General features: G+C 39.3%; 1 protein-coding gene across 1 annotated transcript; it reads right to left on the reverse strand.

Moving 5' to 3' along the window:
- Positions 1-15,662: 15,662 nt before the first annotated feature.
- On the reverse strand, positions 15,663-16,656 carry LOC308273488 (alpha- and gamma-adaptin-binding protein p34-like; the record flags this gene model as incomplete). Its single annotated transcript, XM_080710636.1, has 1 exon — positions 15,663-16,656. Exon 1 carries the CDS (start codon positions 16,608-16,610, stop codon positions 15,663-15,665), a length of 948 nt encoding a protein of 315 aa, XP_080566762.1. The 5' UTR covers positions 16,611-16,656.
- Positions 16,657-27,729: the final 11,073 nt, after the last annotated feature.

Genomic DNA, 27,729 nt, shown 5'->3' on the forward strand with positions numbered 1-27,729 from the left:
GCAGGTGCATTCGTCCTGGCTTGCAGGGCCCTGGGTAGCACTTGTCAAGACCATGAGTTTACAAAGCATCCCAGCTAGAGCCCTGTGTGGCCACAGGGATCTACATGGCAATGAACAGAACCAGAACCCTGGGGTCTGTGAGTTTGCAAATCATCCCTTTAGAGGTGGGATAGGGTTAGAAGTGGATACAGCAGAAACATGATTTAGCAGACATCTCCAAGGACATTCAGGCAGGAGGGATATAGGGTGGCCAGTTTGCCACACTCCTGTAGGGATTCTAGCAATCACCAGAGGACTGCCAGCTGTGGTGTCTATGGGGTAAAATAACTCAGCCATCCATGCCGCAGGCTGCGAAAGCCAAAACTCATGCCTGATAGTGTTTAAACACTACAAGCAAAGTCAGAGTCCAAAATGATTTCATGTGATCACAGCTGCCCAGAGCAGAAGTGGTGTCCCTGGGGCTAAATAACTAAGCCATCCAAGCTCAAGGCTCAGGATTTCTTGGCCCCAGAAAGCAGAGTGGCCCAGGACCTAGAAGGGTTCTCATGGCCACAGCTACAGGCTGGGAACTCAACACTCTCTGCCAGCAGAGTATGGGTCAGATGTGCATGCATGCCAGTGACTGACAGCTTCATGTGGTCACAACCAGCAGATCAACAGTGGTGAGATTGCAAAATTGTTTAGCCACAATGAAAATCAGTGTGAAGCCGGGCGTGGTGGCGCACGCTTGTAATCCCCGTGCTTGGGAGGCAGAGACAGGAGGATCGCGCAGGTTCGAAGCCAGCCGCACGCTGGCTTAGGAGACCCTGTTTCCAAAATGAAAATGTAAAAATAGGTCTGGGAGTGTAGCCCTGAGGTAGAAGGGCTTCCAGGAACCCCAGTACCACCAAAAAAAAAAAAAAAAAGAAAGAAAATCAGTGTGAAGATTCCTCAGAAAATTAAGAATGGACCCACAAGATGATTCAGTTATATCATTTCTGGGTATCTTTCCAAAGGGACTGAAATCAGAGAATTATAGTAATATATGCATATTCATGTTCATAGCAGCACAATTCACAACAGCCAAATTATAGGACCACCTATGTGTCCATCCATAGATGAAAAATTGTGGGATATACATACAAGAGAATTCTACTCAGCAATAAAGAAGAACAAATTATGTTGTTTGCAAAAAAAATTTATGGATCCGAAGAATATGTTAAGTGAGATAAGCCAGTCATAGAAAGTGAAGGGTCAAATGTTTTCTGTAATATATGGAAGCTGGGAAGTAATCATGATACCAAGGGATTTCAGATAATGAAGGAGAAATTTCATTCAGTAAAGCCAGCGAGGTTGTCTAGGGGACAGGGAGAGAGAAGAGGGAGGATCAATGAAGGAATTACTTCCATCAATATTATGTATATATGTAAGAACACCAATGTCAAACTCAATACCCTGTATGGGGAAGGGAGAGAATAAGTCAGTAGCTGGAGAAAACCCTTTCAGGTACTGTGTGTATTTATGTCACTATCACTATGATTTACATTATGATGTGAGACTGTAATGCACCAATAAAAGTATGGAAATAAAAAAAATAAAATAAAATTATAGAAAAAATATTGAAAGCCCAGACTTTGTGGCACACACCTGTAGTTCTAGCTACATAGGAATTTGAGGCAGGAGGGTTGCTTGAGCCCAGGAGTTCAGGACAACCTTAACAAAACAAAAGCTGGGCATAGTAGTACATGCCTATAATCCTAGTACTTGGGAGGCTGAGACAGGAAGATTTCATTTTTGAGGATTGCCTCAACAAGTAGTGATATTTTCACCAATCTAGTGAGACCATTTCAAAATAAAAATAAAATAGGGCTAGGAGTGATGCTTGGAGATGGAATGCCCCTGAGTTCAATCCCCAGTACCCCAATCCCCCCTCAACAGAGTATACCTCAGTGGTAGAATGCATGCCTAGCATATGCAAGACCCTGGGATACCAAGCACACACAAAAAGGATAAAAATGGGACACAGAGTTGGTTCTTCACGTTTCTTCAGCATCACATCCAAACACAGTTCAAAATTCAAAGCAGATAACCTTCAGAGTCTCTTAATTAACTAAAAGAAAATATGTAAAGTGTAAAGGGTGCTATCAACTTAGAAAGGTGTCCGTTTTAATTTAAGGTAATGCTAATCACACAACCTTTTCTGATATTTACATCTTTCTGAGTATATTAAACATTACATAATATTTATAATTTATTGTATTTTGTACCAATTGTTTTTTCTGTGGTAATTAGGTTGAATTAAAATATAATTATATAAGAAAATAAGACCTTTTAACTTAAATAATTATCATGAAGACTGACTTACACTTACTTTGTTTTTTATTTACTCTGATATTAGGCAATATTGCTTTTAATACTTTGCTGCACTCAGGTCAAAACGGGCTGGGACTTAAATGGTTGACCCATAATGATACTTGATGTTTTGATAATAGCAGGGAGTTGCTTTGATCTTCAATTGAGTTTTACATTCCAGGTAACTGCGATTTGTTCTTAGGAAAGAAAGGGCATGTAACCCCCTTCTCCCTCGCCGGGAACACATGAAGCAGAACTCCTTGCAAACATCAACAGTTAGATGAAGGTCTTTCAGGGATGCCATGTACCAACTACTTACCTAGAAGTAATTTCAGCAAGATATTTGTCCAGGATAGATTGTTTATTGTCAATAAACCTGCAAAGTTGTGGGCTGCATCTGCTATTAAGAATGAATCTCGGCGATCTAACCAGAATAAGCAATATGCTAGAGAAGATAAATGAGTGAAAAGACCCCTGAATTCAATAGCAGCCTGGTTCTAACCTATCCCTCCAGGGTCAGTTCTTTGCTTAGAAACCAAAACTCACCTTGGCAATATGGACTCCGGGAGCTATATCTGATAAATGTGGGAACTCCTAGATATTGGTGCTGCACATACTATTGCTTTATCATACACATTTCACTAACCATCTGTGCTGGATAAGGACATACATTAGATGAAGGTCTGATTAACACTTAAGGCCACTGTGTTCATATAATCTAATAGTGATAGAAAATTCCAACCTTAAATTATCTTCACAGAATACAATGACTCAAATTGCACACCTTATTGAAAAACGGGAATGCAGTGTTAGGGAAAGGTGCTCTCACTGTTTGGACCAGGCATCCCTGCAGCTGGTTCTCTGCTCTGCTGTGACCTGACTCTTGATTTCATTAAGCATGTAAGAAGTTCTTCTGGAGCAAACACTAGTAAGACATTTACTAGCAAAGATATCTGCTCAGGCTGGGACTTCCCTGACAGTGGTAATGATCTCATTAGTTATTTTAATAGTTTTAATAGTGCCTTGGAGAGTAAGAAGATCTGCCATTAAGGGAAGAAAAAGCACAGCTAAGTTGTCTCATTAATGAATTGAGCCACTCATTAGCTAATCTTTTCCAAAGCCTCTAATGATGTCCTGGCTAATGGCCACTAGAAACACAGAAGTATTTTAATAGAGGGTCCTCAATCTAAAGCCTTTGCAGCTATAATATTGATTCCTTTGTACACAGTTGTACAACACCAATAAGAGTAGCGGCCAACTTTTATTGAGTCTTTACTGTGTGTCAGGCACACATGGCAATAGAATACTTGAAAAGACAAACTGGATTAATTCTTGGCTAGCTAATGGATATCTAACTCAAGTTGTACATAAATTTGTTAAATTGGACCAGTTGATTTGCTTGGCTGACTACTCAAACTTGTGCAGATGGAGGGTACAGGTGTATCCTGAAGGCTCATGATTCATGAGAAGATGTATATGTCTTCTTGCCTCTATAGGGGAGAAAAATCATTTTTTTATGGGCAACATAAATCTCCAACCTGAGGTCATAAGGGAGAAAGTTTCTTGGTTGTGTTGTTGTTTTTCTTCTCTCTTTAATCTTCCATGCAAATCAATCAAAAAACAAATAAAAGGCTCATCCTCTGAATGCAAGTCATTGTGTTAGTGGTGTGGAAGAAAGCAACCAAGTTTCTCAGACCCTTAATGTGAAATCTCTGATGGTCTCCAGCAGGTGATTCGGACCATCAAGATCCTCATCAAATCCTGTCCAGGACAGGTGGTAGTATATGCAAGTATAGCAAGAAATGAGAGACTCAAGAGTCCAGGGGTATGTGCCAATTGAAGCCTGTATGAGATGGCCAGCGGCGGTACCCTCTTTAAAACTTTATAACTTTATAACTATAAATGTCTTTATAACTTTGTCAAAACATAGAACATGTACAATATCCAGTTTTAACCCTAATATAAACTATAGGTGTTAGTTAATAATTATGTATCAACATGGTTCATCAATTATGATAAACATGAGAGAATAATGCAAAATGTTAATAGTAGAGGAATGCAGAGAGGAAAAGAGAGAAGATAGGTACTCTGTCTTTCCTGCTCAATAGTCTGCTAAATAGTCTACTAAAGACTGCACTGTAAGATAAAGTCTAACGATTCCTAAAGCTGAGAATGGGTTTGGGCATCAGTTGCCCTGGGTGGGCCATGCTGGGTGTGAGCCTGAGTAGCGCTGGACTCATCGAGGGTGGCAAGTGACAGTCTCGGTGCCTGAATTACAGGGCTGGTTTGAGGAGATGATGGGAACTTGGGAAGCATATGACCAGTGTTCCTGAATGGCTGGAACGTCATCCTTACACATTTAACCCAATCACTACACGAGCTACTGCAAACAAGCCAAATACAGACGCCAAATAGCCATTAACAGGACGAGGGTGGAAACACACAGCTGTGAGCCCTATATGGTGATTACTGAGGTCAACAGGTTAGCTAGATCCTGTCTGACAAGAACCACACGTTTTGAACCTTGCACAAAACTCTATATGTGGCTGGGGAAGAGGGGAGCTTACTAGAACTTAGTTACACAAAATGGTGAGGGGGACAAAATGGAGCTACTTTGGTTTTACAGTGGCATGTCAGAACACCCATCACGGATACACTGCTCCTAGCGTCTAAGAAAGCAGGCATAGGCAGTTAAAGTTTTCCCTAAAGCTCTGTCTCTGCTTGTTACCATGTGACTTTGTGCAAATCATTAAATGTTATAACATTTTAACTTTCCTCATCTCTGCAAATGGAGATTCTAGCAACTACCTCACTGGATTGTAGGAAAGACTGAATTCAAACAAAATAATATGTATAATGTACTGGTATACCATACCTATCCAATCAATGACAACTGTTATTATTTTTGTATTTATTGTTAATAATTGGAGGACCAGTTGAGTCGTTTACTATTAGTAATGTTATGCCCCAGTTTCCTCTATCTGAGAGTTTAATATCCCACCTGCAACCAGATCTTGGACACTACTCAGATTTCTGTTTTTCAAAATTCACTCCTAAGGGCTGGACCCAGCTTCCTTTACACCCTTCTCAACAATACAGTTGCTTCCCCACTGTTCTCAGCCCCCAGCCCACTGGCTGCTTTGCTGCCATGAATTAAATAATCAGAATGGTGTTGAAGCCCACTTGTTTCTGAGTAGGAGCTGACACAATAACTTTCTTCTGTATCTCTGCCCCACTTAACAGCTGGACATCTTTAGGTCTCAGCAATCATCTCCACTAAGCCTGACTTGCCTTTTGTAGTATGAATCACTTGGCTGCCAGGGTCGTGGAACTGTTTGTACTAAGTTGTGTTTACCAGGTTCTTGCCCGAGCTTCTGACTACTTCCTGTTGGATTAGGTCTTCCCGTGCCTCACACACAAGCATTTGTTGTGTTAAACTATCCAAAAGAACAAAGACTTGCAATAACTTCATTAAAGCTTACAATTTACTTTTCAACATAATCTTACCCTCTAGTCCAAAAATACTTGAAAAATTGACATAAATCATTACTGTTTTACTACTTATTTTTCTTTCAGGAGAATTCCATGAATAAATGCCAATGTGGCATCCAATGTAGTAATGTACCTGCTTTTATTCTATATTATGCTGGGTTGTTGGTGTGGATACAAAACAGCAATTAAGTAGAAAATCAAAGTGTGTCCCAAGAATTCTTATTTCATCTTTATCAGTCTATAAGAAAATTCAGAAACTATGATTTAATACTACTGCAACATTAGATATCACTGATACCATTCAACATTATTTTTGAAGATAAAGTTATATATTTTTTTCTGAAAGAATAAAGGCCTTCAAAGTAGAAGTCATAGTCTCTCTTGACTATGGAGATTGAACCCGGAAACATTCTACTTCCAAGGTATATCACCAGCACTTTTTATTTTTTATACTGAAACAGATTCTTACTAAGTTGGTAAGGATCTCACTAAGCTGCTGAGACTGGCCTCAAACTTGAGATCCTCCTGTCTCAGGCTCCAAACTAATGAAATTACAGGCTTGGGTCACGATGCCCAGATTCAGCTGGCAATATCTTTAGCTGACAATTTCTCTTTGCTTTTATGGGGATCTAACCCAAGGCCTTTGAGCATGGTAGGCAAGCATTCTGCCACTAGGATAAACCCACAGTCCAGCAGTATCTTTTAAATAGCTTTGTATTAAAGCCAGCCAAATGTGACTATCCATAAAAATGCCTCCTTGGTATGTTGTGCCTCTTATAAAATTCTTTATACTGGGAATTTAGCAATACACAAATTATATTTAATAATCGGAATAGTTTACACACACATATCGCCTTACATGATAACAATTAGTTTTCCTTTTAATAAGGCTTTGATTTAATCTAATAATCTCAATATCTTATATTAATCAGGATGAGCTATTCTCTGTGACAGCCCCCAAATCTCTGCTCAACAAAATCTCTTTCCTACAAAATCTAATGTGAATATTTCTGGATGGCAACACTCCTGTGCGCCTTTCATTCAGGTGGTGACTAAAGAATCCAGGCCCTTAACATTTTAATGTCTCCATCTCTATGCATGGCCTTCAGCTGTGCTGTGTGAGGGGCAGGCAAAGGAGAGCATGGATGCTTGCATGTGGACATGCATGGCCAAGTCTGGAATTATTACATACAACATCTATTCCATTCCATTATTGAAATTCCCTACATAGCCCCCATAGAACTTCAAATAAAACTAGGAAGTGTAATCTTCCAGCTTGCCCAAAAAAGAAATGAAATGGAATTGAAAAGTACACCATTATCTTTGCCATACCCTTAGTAGTCATAATTCAATTATATTTGTAATGTAAGTAAATTATGTCTATTTGGGTTGTGTAGTTGTGAGTGAGTGTGTGTGTGTGTGTGTGTGTGTGTGTGTGTGTGTTTTACTGGAGACTGAACTCAGAACTGTTCTGCCACTGAGCTATACTCCCCACCCTATTTTATTTTTTATTTTGAAACAGAATCTTGCTAATTACTGTGCTGACCTTGAATCTGATTCACCTGTCTCAGTCTCCCAGGTACTTGGATTACAGATGTGCAACTATGTGCACTATGCCTGGCTTCTGTTTAGTGTTTTATATCTATATGTAAATATCTTTCATCGCTTTAGATCATAAAGAGTAGACTCAAGGTCTGTGTTATTCTCACTGTACAGTGTCTGGTACATAAATCAGTAGGAAGTTGAGTGAGCACTGTTCATGTTGCTGTTCAAAATGACAATGGTAAATATATTTGGGTGTATGTCCACTGAATATAAATCATTATGGAAGAGGGGAAGACAGAGCAAAGTAGTTCATTTTCTCAGCCATTATTAATTAGAAACTAGAGAACCCCAGAAATAAACATGGTTCACAGGAGTGAGTCAAAGTGATGCTTCATGTATAAATCCTACCAGAGTATTCTCTGGCTTCTTATGCTACCCAAATGTCCTACATAAAACCACACACATACATAAAAGACCTCAGTGAAGAATGGCATATCCCCCAGGTAAGCAGGCATCATTTAGCTGCTGCCGGATGAAAAAACTTTCGGAAGCAATTCTTGACACCGAAGTAAACATAAAGGCCTTATGCATAAACAACCCAAAAGTAAAGAGTCTAAACAATGAAAGATGCAATGGCTTCCTAGATGAAGGCACCAGGAGCACATACTCTGTCAACTACTAGTGTGTTTTGAGTTTTGTTACAAGAGCTTTTATTTTTATAACATGGGTAATTAGTCTTGTTCTCAGCTGGGGGTCCAGCTTAGCTTCTGTTTTAGCAAATAGATCCAGGGAGAAATTAGCTCTGGTGTTGGATGCCTGCCAAGTTGTAATCCCTGTTGGACCAATGAAAATAAACCATTATTCAGGAGGTCTAGTTCTGGCCTTAAACATTTCCCTATGCTTTCACTCTTCTGCTAAAGTTGAAACACATGGGCTCTCAAACTGCAAAATCTTAGAAGGCTCTATTCTCGTAAAACCACCATATTTTCCACACTGCATTTGTATGGATGAAGCCTTTCGGTTGGAAATGTATCTACTTACTCCAGAATTGCCTTTTTGTGGAGAAATTCCGAATGTGTGATCACCTTGCTTAACACATTTGAAATGCTCCCAAGTGCTCCTATGACAGAGACCCAGGTCCTCCTCACAGTCTGTGCAGCCTGACATCATCTGGTCCCTCGCAGCTCACACACCCGCTGTCCTTGCTCTGGGTCCCCTAGCACTGTCTCTTTCTCTGGCTGCCCCAGATGACCTCCCTCCTCCAGACCTTTACCATCTCCTCCAGGCACCTGCTCTTCCTTGTAGTTGTAGCTCAGTTGTTATTGAAAATCCCTCCTGTGTGCCTTTATGCATCACGTGCCTCTTCTTTGTATCACGGACCACATTTCAGCATTCCACATACCTTCTGCAATTCTGTGTGTTCTGGGTTATAAACTCTAAGTTTCATCAAGCCGTAGACTATGCTGATTTTGGTCTTCATTGACTTTTCAGGGCAAGCGCAGTTCATGGCGCAAAGCAAGTCCACAAAAACACATTTCATTAAAGGCAGAGAAAGATTAGAAGCTCAGCAGGTTTCGCTTTTCAAAGGAGCCTTTTTGTCCCCAGCCAGTGCCTCCCCGTCAGCCTCCATGGCTCTGATCCTCAGCTCTCTAGCCCTCGCCTTGCTGGTGGCTGCTCACTCCAGGAGCCTCGTTTCTCCAGCTGCTTTTTGCTTGCGCTTGTCCCACTTCTGTTCATGATTCTGCATGGTAACCTGTAAGCCATTGATCTCTCATTCAGGCAGCTCCTAGACGGCCATCACAGGCTCAGCTGGGGGCCTGGACCGAGTCCAGGCCACCTTCTGTAAGCACAGAGCTTGACACTTCATGCTTAATATTGTTGCCAGGGAGCACCGATGAAGACATTCACAAACCCAGGTGATGGCCAGGGAAATGTCATTCTTCTAAAGATGCTTCCCATGTCTTGGTTATACTCTCCCTAGGGAGCATTTTCCTTTCAGGATTTTCACCTGTGATAGAGATTCATGGCGTTCAGGGCATTATTCCTGCATACATTGTGCAGTCACCATTTCTTTGTATGGCTGCATTTGAGGGGGGAAAAAAAGACTCCTGTTTATCAAAAAAAAAGCAAATCCTTCAATTCAGAGAGATGTGTTGAAAAAATTTCATAAAAATGCTCAGAAATTGAGATTGCTTCTTCAAGGCTCTCACAGACAAAAATGTGTTGATATTTATTTGTAGGCAGATTCCTTGGTAAAGTCAAAAGTATGGCATTTGAAGCTGTCTGTCTTTCTGAATTTTTATCTGATCTGGCTCTATTTTGTTTCCTATGTAGTTCTGTTTCTTTGTATGCTAATTAATACTGTCATTCATACATGTCTCTGCCCCCTAAATCTTGACCTGTTTCATCTGTATTCTTGATAGAAAACATTCTTACTTTAGCCTTGGAAGACTTTTATTTGGGTTATCTTGATGGATGAACACAGACTTCAAAGGGCCAAGTTCAGACACACAATGACAAATGTATTGGTAACAACTTTTATGTAGTTTTGACTTAGACCTAGTCTTGTACCCCCACATACTCTCAATTTATTTTGCAACAAAATTTCTTCCTTAATGGTGACTCCATCTATGCCAACAAGTGTTCACTATAAAGCACAAATTGTTCTTATTAATTATATATATACCTCATTCAGAATATCATACATGCAATACCATTAGAAAACCTATTTTAAGCCGGATGTGGTGGTGCACGCTGTAAGCCCAGCATTTGGGAGGCTGAGACAGGAAGGTCGTGGTTCACGGCTAGCCTCAGCTATTTAGTGAGACCCTGTTTCAAAAAAAATAAAGAATAAAAATAGGGCTGGGAATAGAGCCTGGGGGTAGAATGCCCCTGGGTTCCATCCACAGTTCTGTTAAAAAAAAGAGAAAGAAATATATATTTTAACTTAATACTATACACATGGGCTTAAGGTAACTATTAATTTGTAGATTATAAAACTCAATATTTCTAAAAAATATTGCATTCATGATATTTTCTCTCAAAGCCCTCTTAAGAGATGGGAGAATCCCCACCTGATGTTCTGAGTATCTACACCCCCACAAAAAATCTCTGTTTTGAAGACTAAACCCCCAATATGTCTGTACATGGAGATGGAACACCTAAAAAAATAATAAAGGTTAAGCAGGGTCACCAGGATAAATAGGGGCCCTGATTTAATAGGATCCGTGTCCTTCTAAGAAGGGATATCACTTCTCTCCCAAATCCACCAATGAAAGGCCATTCAAGCATACAGTGGGAAGAGGGTCCCCTGTAGTCTCAAGGCTGAACTTTTTCCAGATGCCAGCCTGTGGCCCAGGCACCTTGCTATTGCATTTCTAGTTGCCGGAACTGAACTATTGATTGAGCCTCCTGTTCTAAATCTGTAATGGCAGCCCAAGCACACTAACTTAACACCCTACCACTGAGAACCTCAGAATCTTCTTTCCTTGGAACGCAGCAGCATGATATGAATATACTATTTCTAGAATCTTACCAGAGAGGACCAGGCAGTGAGTTATTTAATAAGATGCTTCGCCATGAGGTAGTTTTCCAAAGAAGCTTGTTGTCTGTCTACCTTTGTATTTAATGTCCTTCCATCAGTCCTGATGTTCCCAATCACCTCTCAGCTTTCCACTCACCTCGGAGTTTCTAGAGTCTTACATCCAGGGCTTCCACCACAGAATGCTAAAAAGAGAGAAAAAACTTGAATTATTGGCAATCTGCTTTGATCTGGGTTTTGTGTTATGTCTTTTATTCATACACATTGCCCATTAAATTGTCTCAACTATGCTATGAGTTAGAACTTTTAGGAATGAGAAAAAATGAGAATTCTCAATATCCAGCCTTTCGCATTCTTCTTAGCACTTCCTATCTTTCCAGCTTGTTATGTTATACCCTGATTCCGAGTTTTCTTCAACGCCAATAATCAAGTGTCCTGTGACTCAGAGCACTTTCCTGTCCCTCGTGCCCTTCATGAATGCACTGCTCCCCTCTGGATTTGATACTAAGGCCCCTGTAACAATCACCCTCTGGAACAGCCCTCACCACTGTTGCTTTTTCTTCCTTTATCCTCAATTGCTTGGCTAAATTCCCTCTGGGGGTAAATCCAATTCCCTTCCTACTCTATCCTGATACCTGGACGGTACATGTGATTGCTCCACAGTAAAGTCATGACCCTCTACCTGGGACGCATTAGTGTTACCAGGCAAACCCTTTGCTCTCACTCAGTGCATTTTCTCCCATTTGCCCCAGTTATTTTATACCTTTTTCTTCTCAAATCCCCCAAATGTCTCCATGTTCTTAAAGAAATTATTTCTATGAGAAAACAAACAATGCAGCATCTTAAGCCACCATCACAACCCTAATTGGCTGCACAAATAACAAGGTAATATCTTCAATAACAGCCCTAGAGAATCCACCCTGCTCACTCATTATTCTCTTCCCTCTCCCCTACTGAGGGGCCGCTCCCAGGCAATTGTCTCGTCTTTCCACCATCCTGTGTTTTCAATCTCCACTGAGTCATCCTATCCTCAGACAGACGTGTCTTTTTTTCTGCTACTTATGATGCCTTCACTTGTACCCATTCCACCACGTTTATCATTCCGTTTCTCTGTCACCACTGACAGCAAAATTTCTCAAGATTATATCTATTTCTCACCCCCAGACCCCCTCAAATCCAGTCTGGCTTTTGCCTCCATTCTTCCCCCATGACAGTCAAAGTCACCAATGAACTTACATTGAGAACAAATATTTGGCACAGAATTAGTAAAATAAATACTAAGTACAGGTGGTAAATGGACCAAAAGGACCTCTCTCTAAGTCATGATTTTGCTGGAGACTAGGCATGATTAAATATTAACGATTACCCTTACTAGCATAATAACAACTATAGAAGTAAATAAACTGATTTTTATTTTCCATCAGAAACAAATAACTAAAAAATAAAATAAAATTTCTGGGAAGCTAATATTTACAACAACTTTTACCAAACACCTCAAATGATAAACTCATTTCTTTCTAACTAATAAATTCATTTCTTTCTGACAACTTCCAAAACATTTTCAATCACCAAAAAAAGATTAATAGACCGATATACAAAAAATGCATCAATATGAATCACCACAACAAAATTTATTTAAGAAATTATTGCTGGGGCAGACAGCAGGCAGGAAGCCGAGGAGAGAAATATTTCTATAATCCAGGTGTGTGGTATTTGATGTCAGGAGTATCCCCAGACAGTTGCCTTCATATATTTTTTTCTTCTGAGATTCTACTAGGACTAGTAGTAGTGATATAAAAATAGCAAAAAAAAATTGTTGACTTTTATAAGCTTAATTTTAAAGTGCTGCAAGTAAACATCAAATAATGACTTTGATTGTTAGGGTGAGAGTCCACACATATATGAAGGTATCAGTACCAATTTCATAAATATGTATGGAAGGGGTAGATAATGGGGTGAATCTGGAGAGAAGAGCACCACGTGCTCTTTGTACATATACTTGGATCACTTTGAACCTCACTATGATGTATAATTACAACTCACCAATAAAAGTATAGACATAAGCCGGGCGTGGTGGCACACGCTTGTAATCCCTGCGCTTGGGAGGCGGAGACAGGAGGATCACGCAGGTTCGAAGCCAGCCCCGCTGGCGTAAGAGACCCTGTTTCAAAAATATAAAATAGGTCTGGGAGTATAGCCTGGAGGTAGAAGGGTTTCCAGGAACCTCAGTACCACCAAAAAAAAAAAAAAATTATAGACATAAGAGAAATAACAACTTAGACTAAGTTGATATCAAATTAATGATATTAGGGCTGGTGTGTATCTTAGTGGTTAGAGTGCTATACAAACATGGATGAAGCCCTGGATTTGATCCCCCACACAACAATTAAAAAAAATTTAAACTATGTTAAAATTGTGATATATATGTATATATACTATATAATTATATATGTGTTATATAGATATATAACATATATAAATGTGTGTATGTGTGTGTGCGTGCATGCCCATGTGTATGTGTTTAGTTACTTTATACTCATTGACATACAAACAGAATTGAAGTGATGACATCTGTAAGTGATATAGACTAGCTTTTAGATTCCACTTAGTTGTTGAAAGCAGTCCCTCTAGCATCCGTGGGGTCTACAGGAGGGTGTAGAGATGATGTATGCAAATCAGTAAAGACCACTTGGCTGCAAGCACTTCACCCCATGTGAAGGGCACTGTGTTAGCCATTGACCTGTGTGAGCAAACCCCAGGTCACTGTCAGTTTCATTTTTGAACAGCCTCTAAAATGGAAAGATTCATATATATATATATATATATATATATATATATATATATATATATATATATATTAGAACATTTTAATAACCTGGCTTTGTTTTACCCACAAAATCAAGTACCCAGCCTTTTCTATTTCTTTCCCTTCATCATGTGGCTTAATATATTTTCTTTTTTTTTTTTTTTTTCAGGTCTGGGGATGGAACCCAGGGGCATTCGACCTCCGAGCTACAGCCCCTGCCCTATTTTTTTTACTCTTTATTTTGAAACTGGGTCTCACTGAGTTGCAGAAGGCCTCACTAATTAGCTGAGGCTGTCCGCAAACTGCGATCCTCTGGTCTCAGCCTCCTGAATGCTGGGATTACAAGTGTGCGCCACCACAACCGGCATTGTTTTCTAAAACCTAAGTTTTAAGGAAAACATATCCCATTTTCTGGCAACCACAGACCTACTTCTCATAGTCTTAATGGCTAATTGCAGTCACATCATAGAAATATTAGTCCCACTGATGAGATTAGTCCCACAAAATCAGACCTTCAGAACAGTTACAAAACAAAAACACAAAAACCCCTAAGCAGGACAGCTTCCACTGTTCCCTGGGCACTCCAGGCACCAAGCTGTCTCCTCCCCATGGCCACTCTGTGGATGGCCAGTGAAATGCCCTGTGGCATTCCATCTGTTTTGGGCACTACAGTGCTTATAAAAGTGGTGCTGGAGTAGGTGTGTTGCCGCATGTGGTATGAATAGGTTCAGGGCCCACGCTGGTCCAGAACCAGAGCTCAGCTGGTGTGCCAGCACCACTTGCCCACGGCGCTGTGCCAGTTCAGAGCCATGGCACTACCAATGATGAAAAGGCTAATGACATTAGAAAAGTGTCTACAAAAACAAATGAGGAATTTTATTTGCTTTACTCTGCACTCTTCCTTTGGAACTTTCAGTGATCAGTGCTGTGGGCTGGCCCACTCACACGTGGCACAAGATAAGGACCGAGGGCATCCCGAGGGCTGCCGCCCTGGGGGCACAGAGAGGTAAAACAAAGTGCTCAGGGGTGCACTGCCTACTAATTCACGTCCCTGTCCCGCTCAGAGCTGCCACTTTGTGACATCTATTGGTCTTCAAAGCGAATGAAGGACGCTCGCCTGCCTCGTTTTGAAGGTTTAGAGTGAGGGCCCAGCTCTGGCACCTCAAGTAGCGGGGTGAGCGATAAGGCAGAGAGCTTCTTCAACACGATGCCAACTCAGTCTCAGGAAGGAGCACGCGCTGTTTCCATGGCCCACACAGGGATTCTCATACACACAGACCCCCAAAACTCAGTAGATGGTTTGTTTTATCCTCACCAGACTGAAAAACCTTTGCCTCACTTTTTATAGTCTGGCTTTTCGATTTTTTATAGCATGAACTCAAACACTGTGCCTCAAGAGAAATGCCCAGAAGCACTTCTGTAGTTAAAGACGCACTGTGGGCCGCCGACTGCCTGCGCTCCCTCCCGCACCCAGCGCAAAGCACACCTGGAGATGCCACCTCTCTTCCCCCAAAAGCCTCGTAGCTCAGAGCTGCACAACTCCTTGAAGGGGGAGAATTCATAACACCCAGGAGAAATGGCACACACTTAATTGACCCGCGGCAATTAAGTGTGAATGTGGGGAATGCCACGTACAAGGCCGGGCAGCCTTCTTTAGCTAGGGTAAGTGCCACAGGCCTCTGAGATTCATTCTACACTATTCCTAGAACAAGAAGCCATATATGAGAAGCTCTCTTTCACTGCTGTCATGGTACTCCTCATTCCCTTACACCGAAGAAGAAACGATTTCCCCTTAAATCCCTACTAAAAACTAAAATTAATGGGACCCTAAAAAACAAGTCAGGCGGCCAACATAAGGGGAATCTCAGCAAAATACAACTGTTGAGTCGGGGAGTATCCCGGGTGGAGAGATCTAGCATCTTTGTTAGTCGATCTGGAAGGAATAATTTAGTGTTCTTCATCAGAAGAAAGGCCCTCGATTTCATCTCTGTCTCCGCCAATCGCCATCCAGAATGCCTTGGCCACCTTTTCTGCGTGCAACTTTCTTGGCTCGTGAGGAAGTGTTGCAGCCTTGTCTTTCATTCCCTTTAACTTAGAAAACAGTCTTTCAAAATTCTCCAAATCTCCTCCTCCAGTAGTAAGACTGGCTAATTCTTGAATATCCAGATCTAACATGGGATCCACAATGCTGTCAACCTGGACATCTGTGGTGTTAGATGCACCATCTGGATGGTCCGGGAGAGATTCTGTCCTATCTGCTGCTGGCGAATGGGGCTGCTCTGAGTGAGTGGCCTCTGCTGATCCAATACTACAATTTGCTCCAGCCAATGAGTTGAGAAGGCTAAAGCCTTGGTTCCTATCATTCTTCATCACTACATTGGACCAGACATTGGCATTCAAGGCTTGCACAATTCGCTTTACTCCAGTAGATTCAGGGAAGTCATCATTCTCCTCAGGCAACTCCTCTGGACTTAGTTCAACCAGTTCAAAGCCATGTTTGATGCACCATTCTTGAGCTTTTTGTCGATTTACTCCCTCTTCAGACACTCTGTCACAGACCAAGATCATCACCTCAGGTAACCACGCCTCTGCCAGTGGAAGCCATGAGGAAACACTGTCAAGACCAGACTTTTGTGTGCTGTCAAAGTAAACCACGAATGCCTGGACAGCATCTGCAATCTCTGCAGTGACAAGAAATTTGTTGGGCACCACACATAGATTGATATCCGCGGAGTAGTACTTATTATCAATGGTCCAGGGGTAATATCTCACCGTATCGTTGCAAGTTGTTTCCTCAAGAAGATCTTCCGTTCCAAGGATATGTTGCACCAGCCGGTCCCCGGAGAAGGTGGCGGAGCAGCTGGTGACTAGCGCGCACGGGACGCCCGTAGCCATCGCGGCGCCCTGAGCCGGCCGGTCCGCCGGCCGCTTCCGCCTCAGGCTGCACCTCTGCGTGGGGAAGGGCGCGCGTGCGCGGAGGAGCGCCTGGGAAGATTCTATATGAGTAAAACTCTAAATCTTCCTGAGCAACATAATAAAACTCCACAAGTTACAACAATTGTCCAAGCCAGGCACGATGGTGCATCCTTATAATTCCAGCACTTTCGAGACTGATGTAGGAGGATCACAGGTTTGAGGTCATCCTCAGCAATTTACCCAGACTCTTGACAACCTAGCAAGACTCTGTTTCAAAATAAAATAAGGCTGGGGGTATGGTTGGAGGTAGAACATCCTGAATTCAATCCCTGGTAACACACACACACACACACACACACACACACACACACACACACACACACATGATGTTCCATCATTTACAGCTTCTTTTATTAATCTATTCAATACGAAGAGTGGTTTATTGAAAGAACTTGAGGTGACACTTGCTTAGGACTGAATAAGAAGTATTCTGAACCATGTTGGATAGCTCCTAGGAGAAGGAAGTATATTTTTTTTTCTCATTCTTCTAAGTCTTATACTATCCTTGGAAATTTTTTAGATCATTAGCCCTTTGTATGTACAATTAATTATTCCTTATCACAATTTAATAAGGATATATATATATATATATATATATATATATATATTGCAGATTGCAGTACTGGGAATGAAACCCAGGAGGCACACCTCCAGCCCCATTTTTTATTCTTTACACAGGGTCTCACTGAGTTGCAAAGGGCCTCACTAAGTAGCTGAGGTTGGCCGCGAACCTCAATTCTCCTGTCTCGGCCTCCCAAATGCTGGGATTACAAGCGTGCGCCACCACACCCGGCTCTAAAATAACTTTTAAATAGAAAGAGAAGCCGTGGAATTATGTTCTAGAGGACAACAGAAATGGCTAAAAATGTTTTAAGGGGGAGTTGCAACCTCTCCAGATCACAGACATAGATGACATAAGATGCAAAGCAGAGACTTTTCTCACAGGAGTTTCCTGTTGGTTCAAAATACTGAGTCTCAAAATAATCTGGTTTCCAGCCCATCCCTGAGGGATCAAATCATCGATGGGAGCCAGAAAACTACTTGCTGTATGATCCCCAAGCACTTGTATCCTACAGCATAGTTTGAAAACCGCTGCTTTCCCAAATAAAGTCTGGCAAAGGCATTTATTTCTTCATCAGTGATCCTCAAACCTTGAATTGTACCTGCAAGCAATGGACTTGAGTCACTTTAAAGGTAACTGGTAAGGGCTGGAGATGTGGCTCAGTGGTGGAATATGTGCCTACCATATGCAAGGCCCTGTTCAATCCCCAGTACAATGACAACAATGATAATAATGATATTAAAACAATAAATTAAAGGAAAGAGCAGCATCCTTCATGTCTCAGCTGCCTGTACCAAGATAAATAAGGAAAGATGAAAATGCGTAGTATGTCCACAGGGAAATTTCCCTCTTCCCAAGAAAAGGATATATAAGATTCAACACCCCGACACTTTATTTGAATTTTGTATTTTGCATGGCTCCTATGTTTGTGCATTAATAAATTTGTGTGAATTTTCCATATTACCCTGTCTATTGTCAGTTAATTTCAGTGAACCTTAAGAGGAGGAGAGAAAATTTCCCCTAATCCTATAGGGCTGAGCACTATGCTGAAAACTTTACATGTGTCAAAATACTTAATGATCACAACCACCTTATGAGTAAGTACTCTTTATCTGCTTGTTTTACAGATAAGGAGATACATAGAGTGAACAGAAAACTTACTAGAGAACAATTTGCAGAACCAAGATTCAAACTAAGTGGCCTCCATGCCTAAGAGGATTTCCATATCCACTAGCAGAAGAAGAAGTAATACTCCAGGCCCTATTGAAGCGTTTGCTTTCTTTAGAACACAGGATGTTTTAGAAGTAGTTATAACCCTAAAATATTTCCTTCCATTAAAAAAATCTACTTGTAAAAAATCTACCTTGCACTAGAAATCAACTTAACCCTCTTTCCATAATTTACACTAAAATCTAATAATACAGCTAAAGTCCAAGTTACTTTGTGCTAATTTTATAGTCCCAACTTTATGATAGAGTTGACTGGGATAAAAATTCAGAACATTTTTTTATTTGATTTAGAGTTTCTATATCTGATACATACAGGAAGCAAAAATAGTCTCTCCCTTTGTTTATTTATTTTTAAATTTTACTATTATTATTTTTATTTATTTATTTATTTATTTATTTTTTTGGTGGTGGTACTGGGGTTCCTGGAAACACTTCTACCTCCAGGCTACACTCCCGGACCTATTTTATATTTTTTTATTTGGAAACAGGGTCTCTTAAACCAGCGAGGCTGGCTTCAAACCTGCACAATCCTCCTGTCTCTGCCTCCCAAGCGTGGGGATTACAAGTGTGCACCACCACGCCCAGCTTAGTCTCCCTTTGTTTAAAACACAAAGTTTATTATACAAACCAGCACTTAGAATCAGTCAGTCCATGCAAGCTCCTGATCTGTGTTCTTTGGAAGCTGTCACTTCCTGCAAGTTGCTACAGGTATAGGTGGGAACTGAACTTCAGTACCTCTTATTGGATTCAAAGGTAAAGAGCAAAAAAATGCAGAATCTTTATTCATGGGTCTGATCTCAATCCCAAATGGGCAACAGCTGGAGGGTTCTCTAATGACAGGAGCGTGCTAAGTTTACTTCCCATGTTTTCTCATAATATTTCCATCTATATTCTGAATCCACAAATAGTCATTCTGCTTTGCCAGATTTCATTAAAAGATACACAAAAGGGTGTTTTTTGAAAAAGAACATAATCCGTTGGCTGAAAACTAAAAGAATATAACTCTTATCATGCCTATTTCTATTTACCATTAGCAATCAAATGACTTAAGCTTTATACTAAACTATACAAGCGAGTAACTTACATTAACATTCAATTACAGAGAGATATAACAGCATGGTGGAGACTACCACTGTTTCTACTAGAGAATAAACCCAAAAATAAGTAGAAGGCTCTGTAATCTAATAACCTCATAGAATTGTTAGAAATTCCATGAGTAGTGGATTAAAGTCTAATGAATCATGAATATGATAAAAAGTAATGTGCAGAAAAGCACCACATCTGTTCAGAGCACATTGCCTTTTGAGAGTTAGAATAGAATAAAACAATTTAGCATAGATGTAGTAGGCTTTTTCTTAGGTTCCTATGAGTTTTCTACATATACAAATATGTTTTATGCAAATAAACAGTTTTACTTCTTCATTCCCAATGGTTATGCTGATCTCTTCCTTCCAGTGTTTTATTTCTTATTCTTTCCTTTTTTCCTTCTTATTGTGTTGGCTTAGACCTTTGGTAGTAGAATGAGTTAATAGAAATGGTGAGAGTGGAAATATCTGCCTTCATTTTTATTTTAAGGGCAATGAGTTCAGTATTTTATCATCAATACTGAATAATCATCTCCATAGATGCCCTTTGTCAGTTTAAGAAGGCTTTCAAATTCCTAGTATGCTGTGAGGGTTTTGTTTTTGTCATGACAATTAAGTATCAGTTTTATTAATTATTTTTCTGAGTCTAGTAAATTATTCATCTCGTTTTTCTCTTTTTATCTACTAATATGGTAAATTACACTGATTTACTTTAAAATTCTAAAGTAAGATTATAACTCCAGGACAAACTTCACGTTGTTATGATGCACTATCTTCCATTATATAATGCTAGGTTTAATTTGCTAAAATTGTGTTCCAGATTTCTGCATCTACATTAATGGGTGATATTGCTCTGTGTCTTTCTTCTCTCAGATGTTCTTATAAGATTATTATTAGTATTAGTATTAGTATAATTTGAATTCAGAGGATTATTTCTTAAGTGAATTATTGAATATTGAATGATTGCTTCTATTTTTTGACTTTTATGACAAAGTATTTCTTCCTTAAATGTTTGCTAATAATTCACTTACAAACCTGGCATAATGATTGCCAGTTATAAAAAGGGAAACTATGCCCATTTAAAATTTAATTGAATATTCTATTATTAATGTTTTTTGAGCCATGATTTCTCTATGTCTCCCAGGCTGGCCTTGAACTCTTGGGCTCAAGCAGTCTTCTCACTTCTGCCTCCTGAGTAGCTGAGGGATTATAGGAAGGCTCCATCATGCCAGATATGCCTGTTTTTTAAATGCATTTACTTTTCAAAGGAAGATACTGTCTCCTCATTCGCAAAATGCCAGCTCTTGTTCTTCTTTCATAGTTTGACTCAGTCCCATAACTTTCTCTGGCCACCATAACCATCAGCAATTCAACTTCCCCTGCGCTCATGTAAATGTGGGCTTGCTATTTGCCATTTTCCTCATCATTTATTGAACTACTTCCTGTCATTTATTGATGCATAACCCTCTCTTAAATCAGTATGTCCTAGAAGGCCATGGAATATATTTTATAGCCACTGGCCTGCAATGTAGGCCAGGGCACATAAGGAGTCTCAGCATGATTACTGATGATGTTGAGGGCGGCAGTGATTGTAACCAATGCAATTCATATTACTAGTTTATAGTACAAATTTAGAGAAAAGTCTAACATTTTTCTGGTTACTGATTATTTCAGCTCCCAAATGCCTTATAAAAAAAAAAAGAAGTCTATTCTCTTCCTCTCTGAGCCCTTAATCCTAACCCCACAAATTATTCAAAATCCATAGGAATTTATTTAGATCTAAAAAGTCAATTATGAACATCAGTGCTAGCTAGAGAAAGAAAAAGAAGGAAGCATAGATTGTCTAATTATACAGTTACTTTGACTATTTTAGTTGTTCAAGAGCAGTACCACATGGTCACATGAACACATCTCTACTTCCCTGGTGGTCCTTACTGGTTTGACGTCCCACTAATACCGCAGTTATGCCCCACACTGGACTTCTGAGTTGAGACTGACATGTTCTGTCTTTGTTCCCCATAACTAGCATGTGTTTCAGATCAGATCTCAGCTCAAGCTCTGCCAGAACTAGACCTCCCACAGAATCCTCAACTCCTAATGCTGAGCCAACACTCTCTCCCCTGTACATTTCCTGTAGGTTTTGCTGAATGTGATGTTCTTTTCTCTCAGCTGACCTTGATTGAATGCCTCTCTGATTCATGGAGATATTTTTTAACTTTCACCCTCAGGGTTAGATGTTTTTTCTCCATCCAGCTTCCAGTAAAGTTTTACAAAGTCATAATAAAAAATAAAGTAAGGACTGGGGGATGCAGCTCAGTGGTAGAGCACTTGCCTAGCATGTGCAAGGCCTTGGGTTCTACCCCCAGCACTACAAAAAAGAAAAAAAGAAGAAGAAAGCAAAAGAAAAAAGAAAAGAAAAATAAAAAATGAAATAAAAACAAATGCTCCAAGCCTTCAGTGTAAATTGAAAAAAAGTGCCAGTGAAGCGAATACATGTGTAAATAATAGCTAGAACATCTGCTGTGGCCCAATAAAACAAGCCTATTTGCAGGCATATCTCTAGAATAAAAACAGATGCATCAAGGTGCTATAGTGTAATTATGCTCATTCTAAAACCTATCTAACAAGCCAGCTCTCATTCCAAATTCACCAACAAATATCATATAATAATTCAGATTCCCATGTAAATTTTTCTCCAGAAGGAAAATGCATTTCTCATTAGAAATGTGTAAACTACTCTTCTGGTTGTTATCCCACAACTTTTTGACCACATGTTACGTAAGTATTTTGTGCTGGCAAAACAGGTTCTGGATGCTTCATTCAGAAAAATCCTACTATTGTCTGTGTTGGGTTTGCTAATGTAGACAAATTTCTTCAGATTGTAGCACACACATTTACACACACACACACACACACACGCACACCTTGATTACAATTGGAAAATGTTAAACTCAATATTTTAAAAACTTATGAAAAAATGGGATATGTACATAATAAAATTTTACTCAGCCATGAAAAAGAACAAAATTACATCATTTAGGGGCCAGGATGTAGCTCCGTGGCAAAGTGCCTGCTTTGCAGGTGTGGTGCTCTGAGTTTGATCCCCAGTTCCTAAAAGACAAAAATTATGTTATTTATAGGGAAATGGATGGAACTGGATAACATTATGCTAAATGAGATTAGTTAGTCACAAAAAATAAAAAATCAGATGTTCTTCCCAATATTCAGAAGCCAGGAAGAAAGGTCATAAGAGTAATTCTAGACAAAGAAGGAGAAACCACAGATGAGCAAATAAGGCGACCTAACTGGGAGGGATGGGAGGAGGTAAGAGGGAAATTCCCTAATGGAAGTGATGTATGTTCACAAACGTATCAAAGTCAGTCACTAAGCCAAACATGAGTAGGAGGGAGAGGGAGGGAATGAGGTGGGAATTGGAGTAAGGGCTAATTGAGTGATGTGTGCATGTATGCCTCTACCATCTTGTACCCCATTATGATGTGTGATTACAATGCACCAATAAAAAAATTTTTAAAAAGAGAAACAAGCATGTATCATGCCATTCATCCACCAATTATATCAATGAGTAACCAAAAACTAGAGGAACAAAAAACTACTCATTACAGAAATATCTCAGCTAGTAAATGTAAAGGAATGTTAAAATTAGAATATAATAATGTTGTAGCTCTTTATGAATTAATAAATATCATTGGTACTTAACATGGCTATTAATATCATAAAAAGAGACAATCAGAAATATTTGATTCCTGAAGAATACAACACAACTTCCAAAGAGTCTTACCCTCAAAAAGTTTAAATAACCAAGTAAATCACATTAAACCTTTCTATCCAACTACCAATTTAGATAACATACCAAGGACAGAGAAAAACATAAAAGAACAAACTGGGGTGCTATTATGCTTCAGAAATGTTTCCCAAAACTCAATAACGGTTTATTGAGGAGCTACCATGTGCCAGAGATTGTGTTAAGTGCTAGGCCACTGCAATGAATGATTCAGATGTTGGTCTGAGAAGCGTGTTCCTTATGGGGGACCTATCTGATTGCACGACTTGGCTTGGAGGTAGTAGAGGGAGGCCTTTGATGATGTGACATTTCAGCTAAGACTTGAAGAAGGGATCAGGCTTATGTCAAGACTTTTGCCAATTATAATATTTTTCTCAGGGAGAATGGGAATTGGTAAGAACATTCTCAGCAGAGAGATGAGCATAGACAAAGGTTAGGAGATGAGCAAAGTCGTGGCATGCTCGAGGAGCTGAAAGAAATCCAGTTTGGTTGTAGTACACATGGTAAGAAAGATGCAGAAGATCAAGTTGGAAAGATAAGCAGGAACCAGATCCTTACAAGCTAAATTACTCTTAAATTTTATCTTAAGGGAAGTAACAAATATCTGTATTAATCAATCTTGTTATTTTCTATCATGTCATAAAATAATACAATTTAATGGAGAAGGGGTGAAATAGTCTATAACATCACCTGCTCCTAGCCTCATTGTTTAGGATCAGAGCAGTTGGTTAAACAAATCAATAAAGTATCACTTTGGCTTTAAAAAGATATGATTCATTAACATACAACTTCAAACTCAAGAAACAGATCAATGTTCAGTGTATTTCTAGTTATGACATCTTGTGTTTCTTGTTTCAAAAACACTGAAGTTTGGTATACTTTGTTTTGTGATCCTAAGTTATGTAATTGGCTATTTTAACTAAGAGGGAAAACATACTTGAGTAATTGGAGTCCTTCCTAAAGGGAGCTAGAGTTCAGATATGTCTTACCACTAATTACTTAATTGATCCTATTCTGGTGTTTATTTAAACTCACTTATTTTTATAGGTGCTAAAGAATGATAAATTACAACAAAGAAAGCTCAGGAGCTTGCATTATTATAATTATATTTAGTTGTAAAACAAAAACCTCAAAGTTGCTGTCACTAATTCACCTTTTCAAATAAACTGTGAGGTTTTTAAATGTTTTTATTTGTTGGAAAAAATTATTTATGCATGGTCTGATAATTGAAAAAACTGAATAGAAGACTTTCTTCTTTTCTTTAAATTATACCATTGTGATCATGGTAATTTCAATTATACTCATTTCAATTTAAGATCATATTCCATCAGCATAAATGGAAAACAAAATTTAATAATGCCAAATGAATTCGCTAATCTTAAGGAAATAATCAGTCCCTTTGAGCATGAATTAAATTAGTTAACAGTTTTGCACTATCATGTTGCTACTCAGATAAGACTTGAAAGAAGTCAACTGCGAAAGACCATATTTTCAAAATACTTAATTCCTGTTTGCATAGTGTTTTTCTAGAAATGCTTGTTAATTTTAAAAATATCAAGCAATATCAGACCTTGACTTCATAAATTGTGAAATTGATGAGATGCCTTTTTTAACCTTATTACTGTGAAGAAGAATGTAATGAGGGCTTTTCCATAAGGATTACTTCTTCTTTATTTAGATTTATTTCTCCTTCTAGGTTGATTCTCTTGTCTTTTTGTGTGTGCTTCTGACTCTTTTATTGCCCCAATAAACTTTTGAAATACTCAGTTGAAAAATATAATTATGAGTAATAAGTTATGGATATAAGTCAAGATATAGATAGCTTGGATCCATGATATGACCATGAGGAAAGAATGCTGAGATATGTTTTTAAAACTGAGCTTGGTGCCGGGCGTGGTAGCGCACACTTGTAATCTCTGCGCTTGGGAGGCGGAGACAGGAGGATCGCGCAGGTTCGAAGTCAGCCGCGCTTGCGTAAGAGACCCTGTTATCAAAAATATAAAATAGGTCTGGGAGTGTAGCCCGGAGGTAGAAGGGCTTCCAGGAACCCCAGTACCACCAAAAAAAACAAAAAACAAAAAGAAGAATTGAGCTTGGTATGAATAATGTCATCATTATAGTATACAGGAAAGAAAAGAGAACACACTGATTAGTAGGATCTGAATATTTGTGTGATCTCACAAATTTTTAATCCCTCTGAACGGGATTAGTGCCCTTAAAAAAGAGGACTGGAGAAGCTTGTTTGATTTCTGTCATCAGAGGATATATCAAGAAGGCCCTATAGGAGAGGAGGTGTTCACCAGTAACTGCAGATGCCTTGAGCTTGGACTTCTAGCCTATAGCACTGTGAGAAATGAATTTTAATGTTTGTATTTTGCAATAGCAACCCAAATGTGTTAAGATTATATGTAGCTTAAATTTTAAAATTATAGCACAAATATAAATACACATCTTAATAGTATAAGTCAATATATTTCCACATACCTTCATGTACACACATCTATTTTATCATTGAGACCAAGATATTGAGACCAAGATATTGAACTTCAAACTTCAGCATGGTACACACACTTGTAATTCCAGTACTTGGGAGACTGAGACAGGAGGATCATAGGATTTAGGCCAACCCCAGAAATTTAGCAGCATAGCCGGGTGTGGTGGCGCACGCTTGTAATCCCAGCATTCGGGAGGCTGAGACTGGAGGATCACAGTTCGTGGCCAGCCTCAGCTACTTAGTGAGGCCCTTTGCAACTCAATGAGACCCGGTTTCAAAATAAAGAATAAAAAATAGGGCAGGGGATGTAGCTCGGAGGTCGAATGCCCCTGGGTTCCATCCCTAGACCCGAAAAAATAATAATATACCAATCTTTTTTTCAAGCATAGAGGACATTTTTGTTGTTGTTGTTATGGTGCTATGTTAGAGTTGAAAAAGTGTATGTTACTTATAAATATTCTTGTATCTGTTCTTTTAAAAGTTGAAAACACAGGGTGGGGATGTAGTTCAGCGGTAGAGTTTTTGCCTAGCTTGCCCAAGGCCCTGAGTTCATTTCCCAGCACCAAAGTAAAAAACTACCAGCTATAATTTTTTTAAATCTTTGAAACAAATCAGGCATGGTGGCACACGCTGGTAATCTCAGCATTTGGGAGGCTGAGACTGGAGAACTGCGGTTCACTGACAACCTCAGCTACACTTAGGCTCTTTGCAAATCAGTGAGACCCTGTTTCAAAATAAAGAATAAAAAATAGGGCTGGGGGATAATCTTGGAGGTAAATGTCTCTGGTTCAATACCCAGTACCAGGAAAAAAAAAATCTTTGAAACAAAAACCTTAAGTAGATCATGAAATCGCTTCGTAAAAGTACAAAAATGTATCAGCTTCTTAATAGTCTGCAAATACACAACAGCAGGCGAAATGGATTTTCTAGAAGTAGTTCAACAAAAATATTTTCCTAATTACTAGATAGAATTATATAATTAATTCAGAGCTTTTTTTTTTTTTAATACTGGGGATTGAACCCGAGGGCATTTTACTTCCTAATGAAACCCTCAGTCATCACCGTCATCGTCATCATCTCCTCCTTCTCCTTCTCCTTCTCCTTCTCCTTCTCCTTCTCCTTCTCCTTCTCCTTCTCCTTCTCCTTCTCCTTCTCCTTCTTCTTCTCCTTCTTCTTCTCCTCCTCCTCCTCCTCTTCATCTGCTTCCTCCTCCTCCCCCCTTCCTTCCTTCCTTCTTTTCTTCCTTTCTTATTTTTTGAAATGGTGTCTAAGTTACTGAGGGTCTCTCTAAATTGTGGAAGCTGACTTTAAACCTGTGATCCCCCGTGCCAGCCTCCCAAGGAATTAACAAGCATGCACCACCATGCCCAGCTAGTTCAAGACTTTAAAGAAACTAGTTTTTATTTCTTCCTGTTAAACATTTTTAAAAATGTGTGTGTGAGTGTGCGCGTGCACACATGCATGCTTTTTCCATTTGCAAAAAACACTAAAACTGAGTAATGGTATTATCAAATAAAGTAAAATTAGGTCTAGTTCTTTGAATTGCTATACATAGAATACTAAGCCATGATTTTAAAAATTAATGAAGCATTTTACCATATTATACTCTACAAATTATTAATACTTTTTGTGAAAGCAAAAGGTATTGCTTATCATTTAATGCCATAAATATTTAAAGTATATTTTCACCTTCATCTCACACTTTTCAAAGTTTTATTTTCGCATATTTTATACAATAAATAATACATAGTAATGTAAACAGTTCACAAGTAAATAGCTATGTATATATCAATGTACAGGCTCAAAGGTTCTCACTGACAGAGCTGCACAATCAGAAAATTTGGACATCAGTGTTACTGGCAAAGT

Source organism: Muscardinus avellanarius, assembly GCF_963383645.1.
Source record: "Muscardinus avellanarius genome assembly, chromosome: 14".
In the NCBI taxonomy this organism is placed as follows: Eukaryota; Metazoa; Chordata; class Mammalia; order Rodentia; family Gliridae; genus Muscardinus; species Muscardinus avellanarius.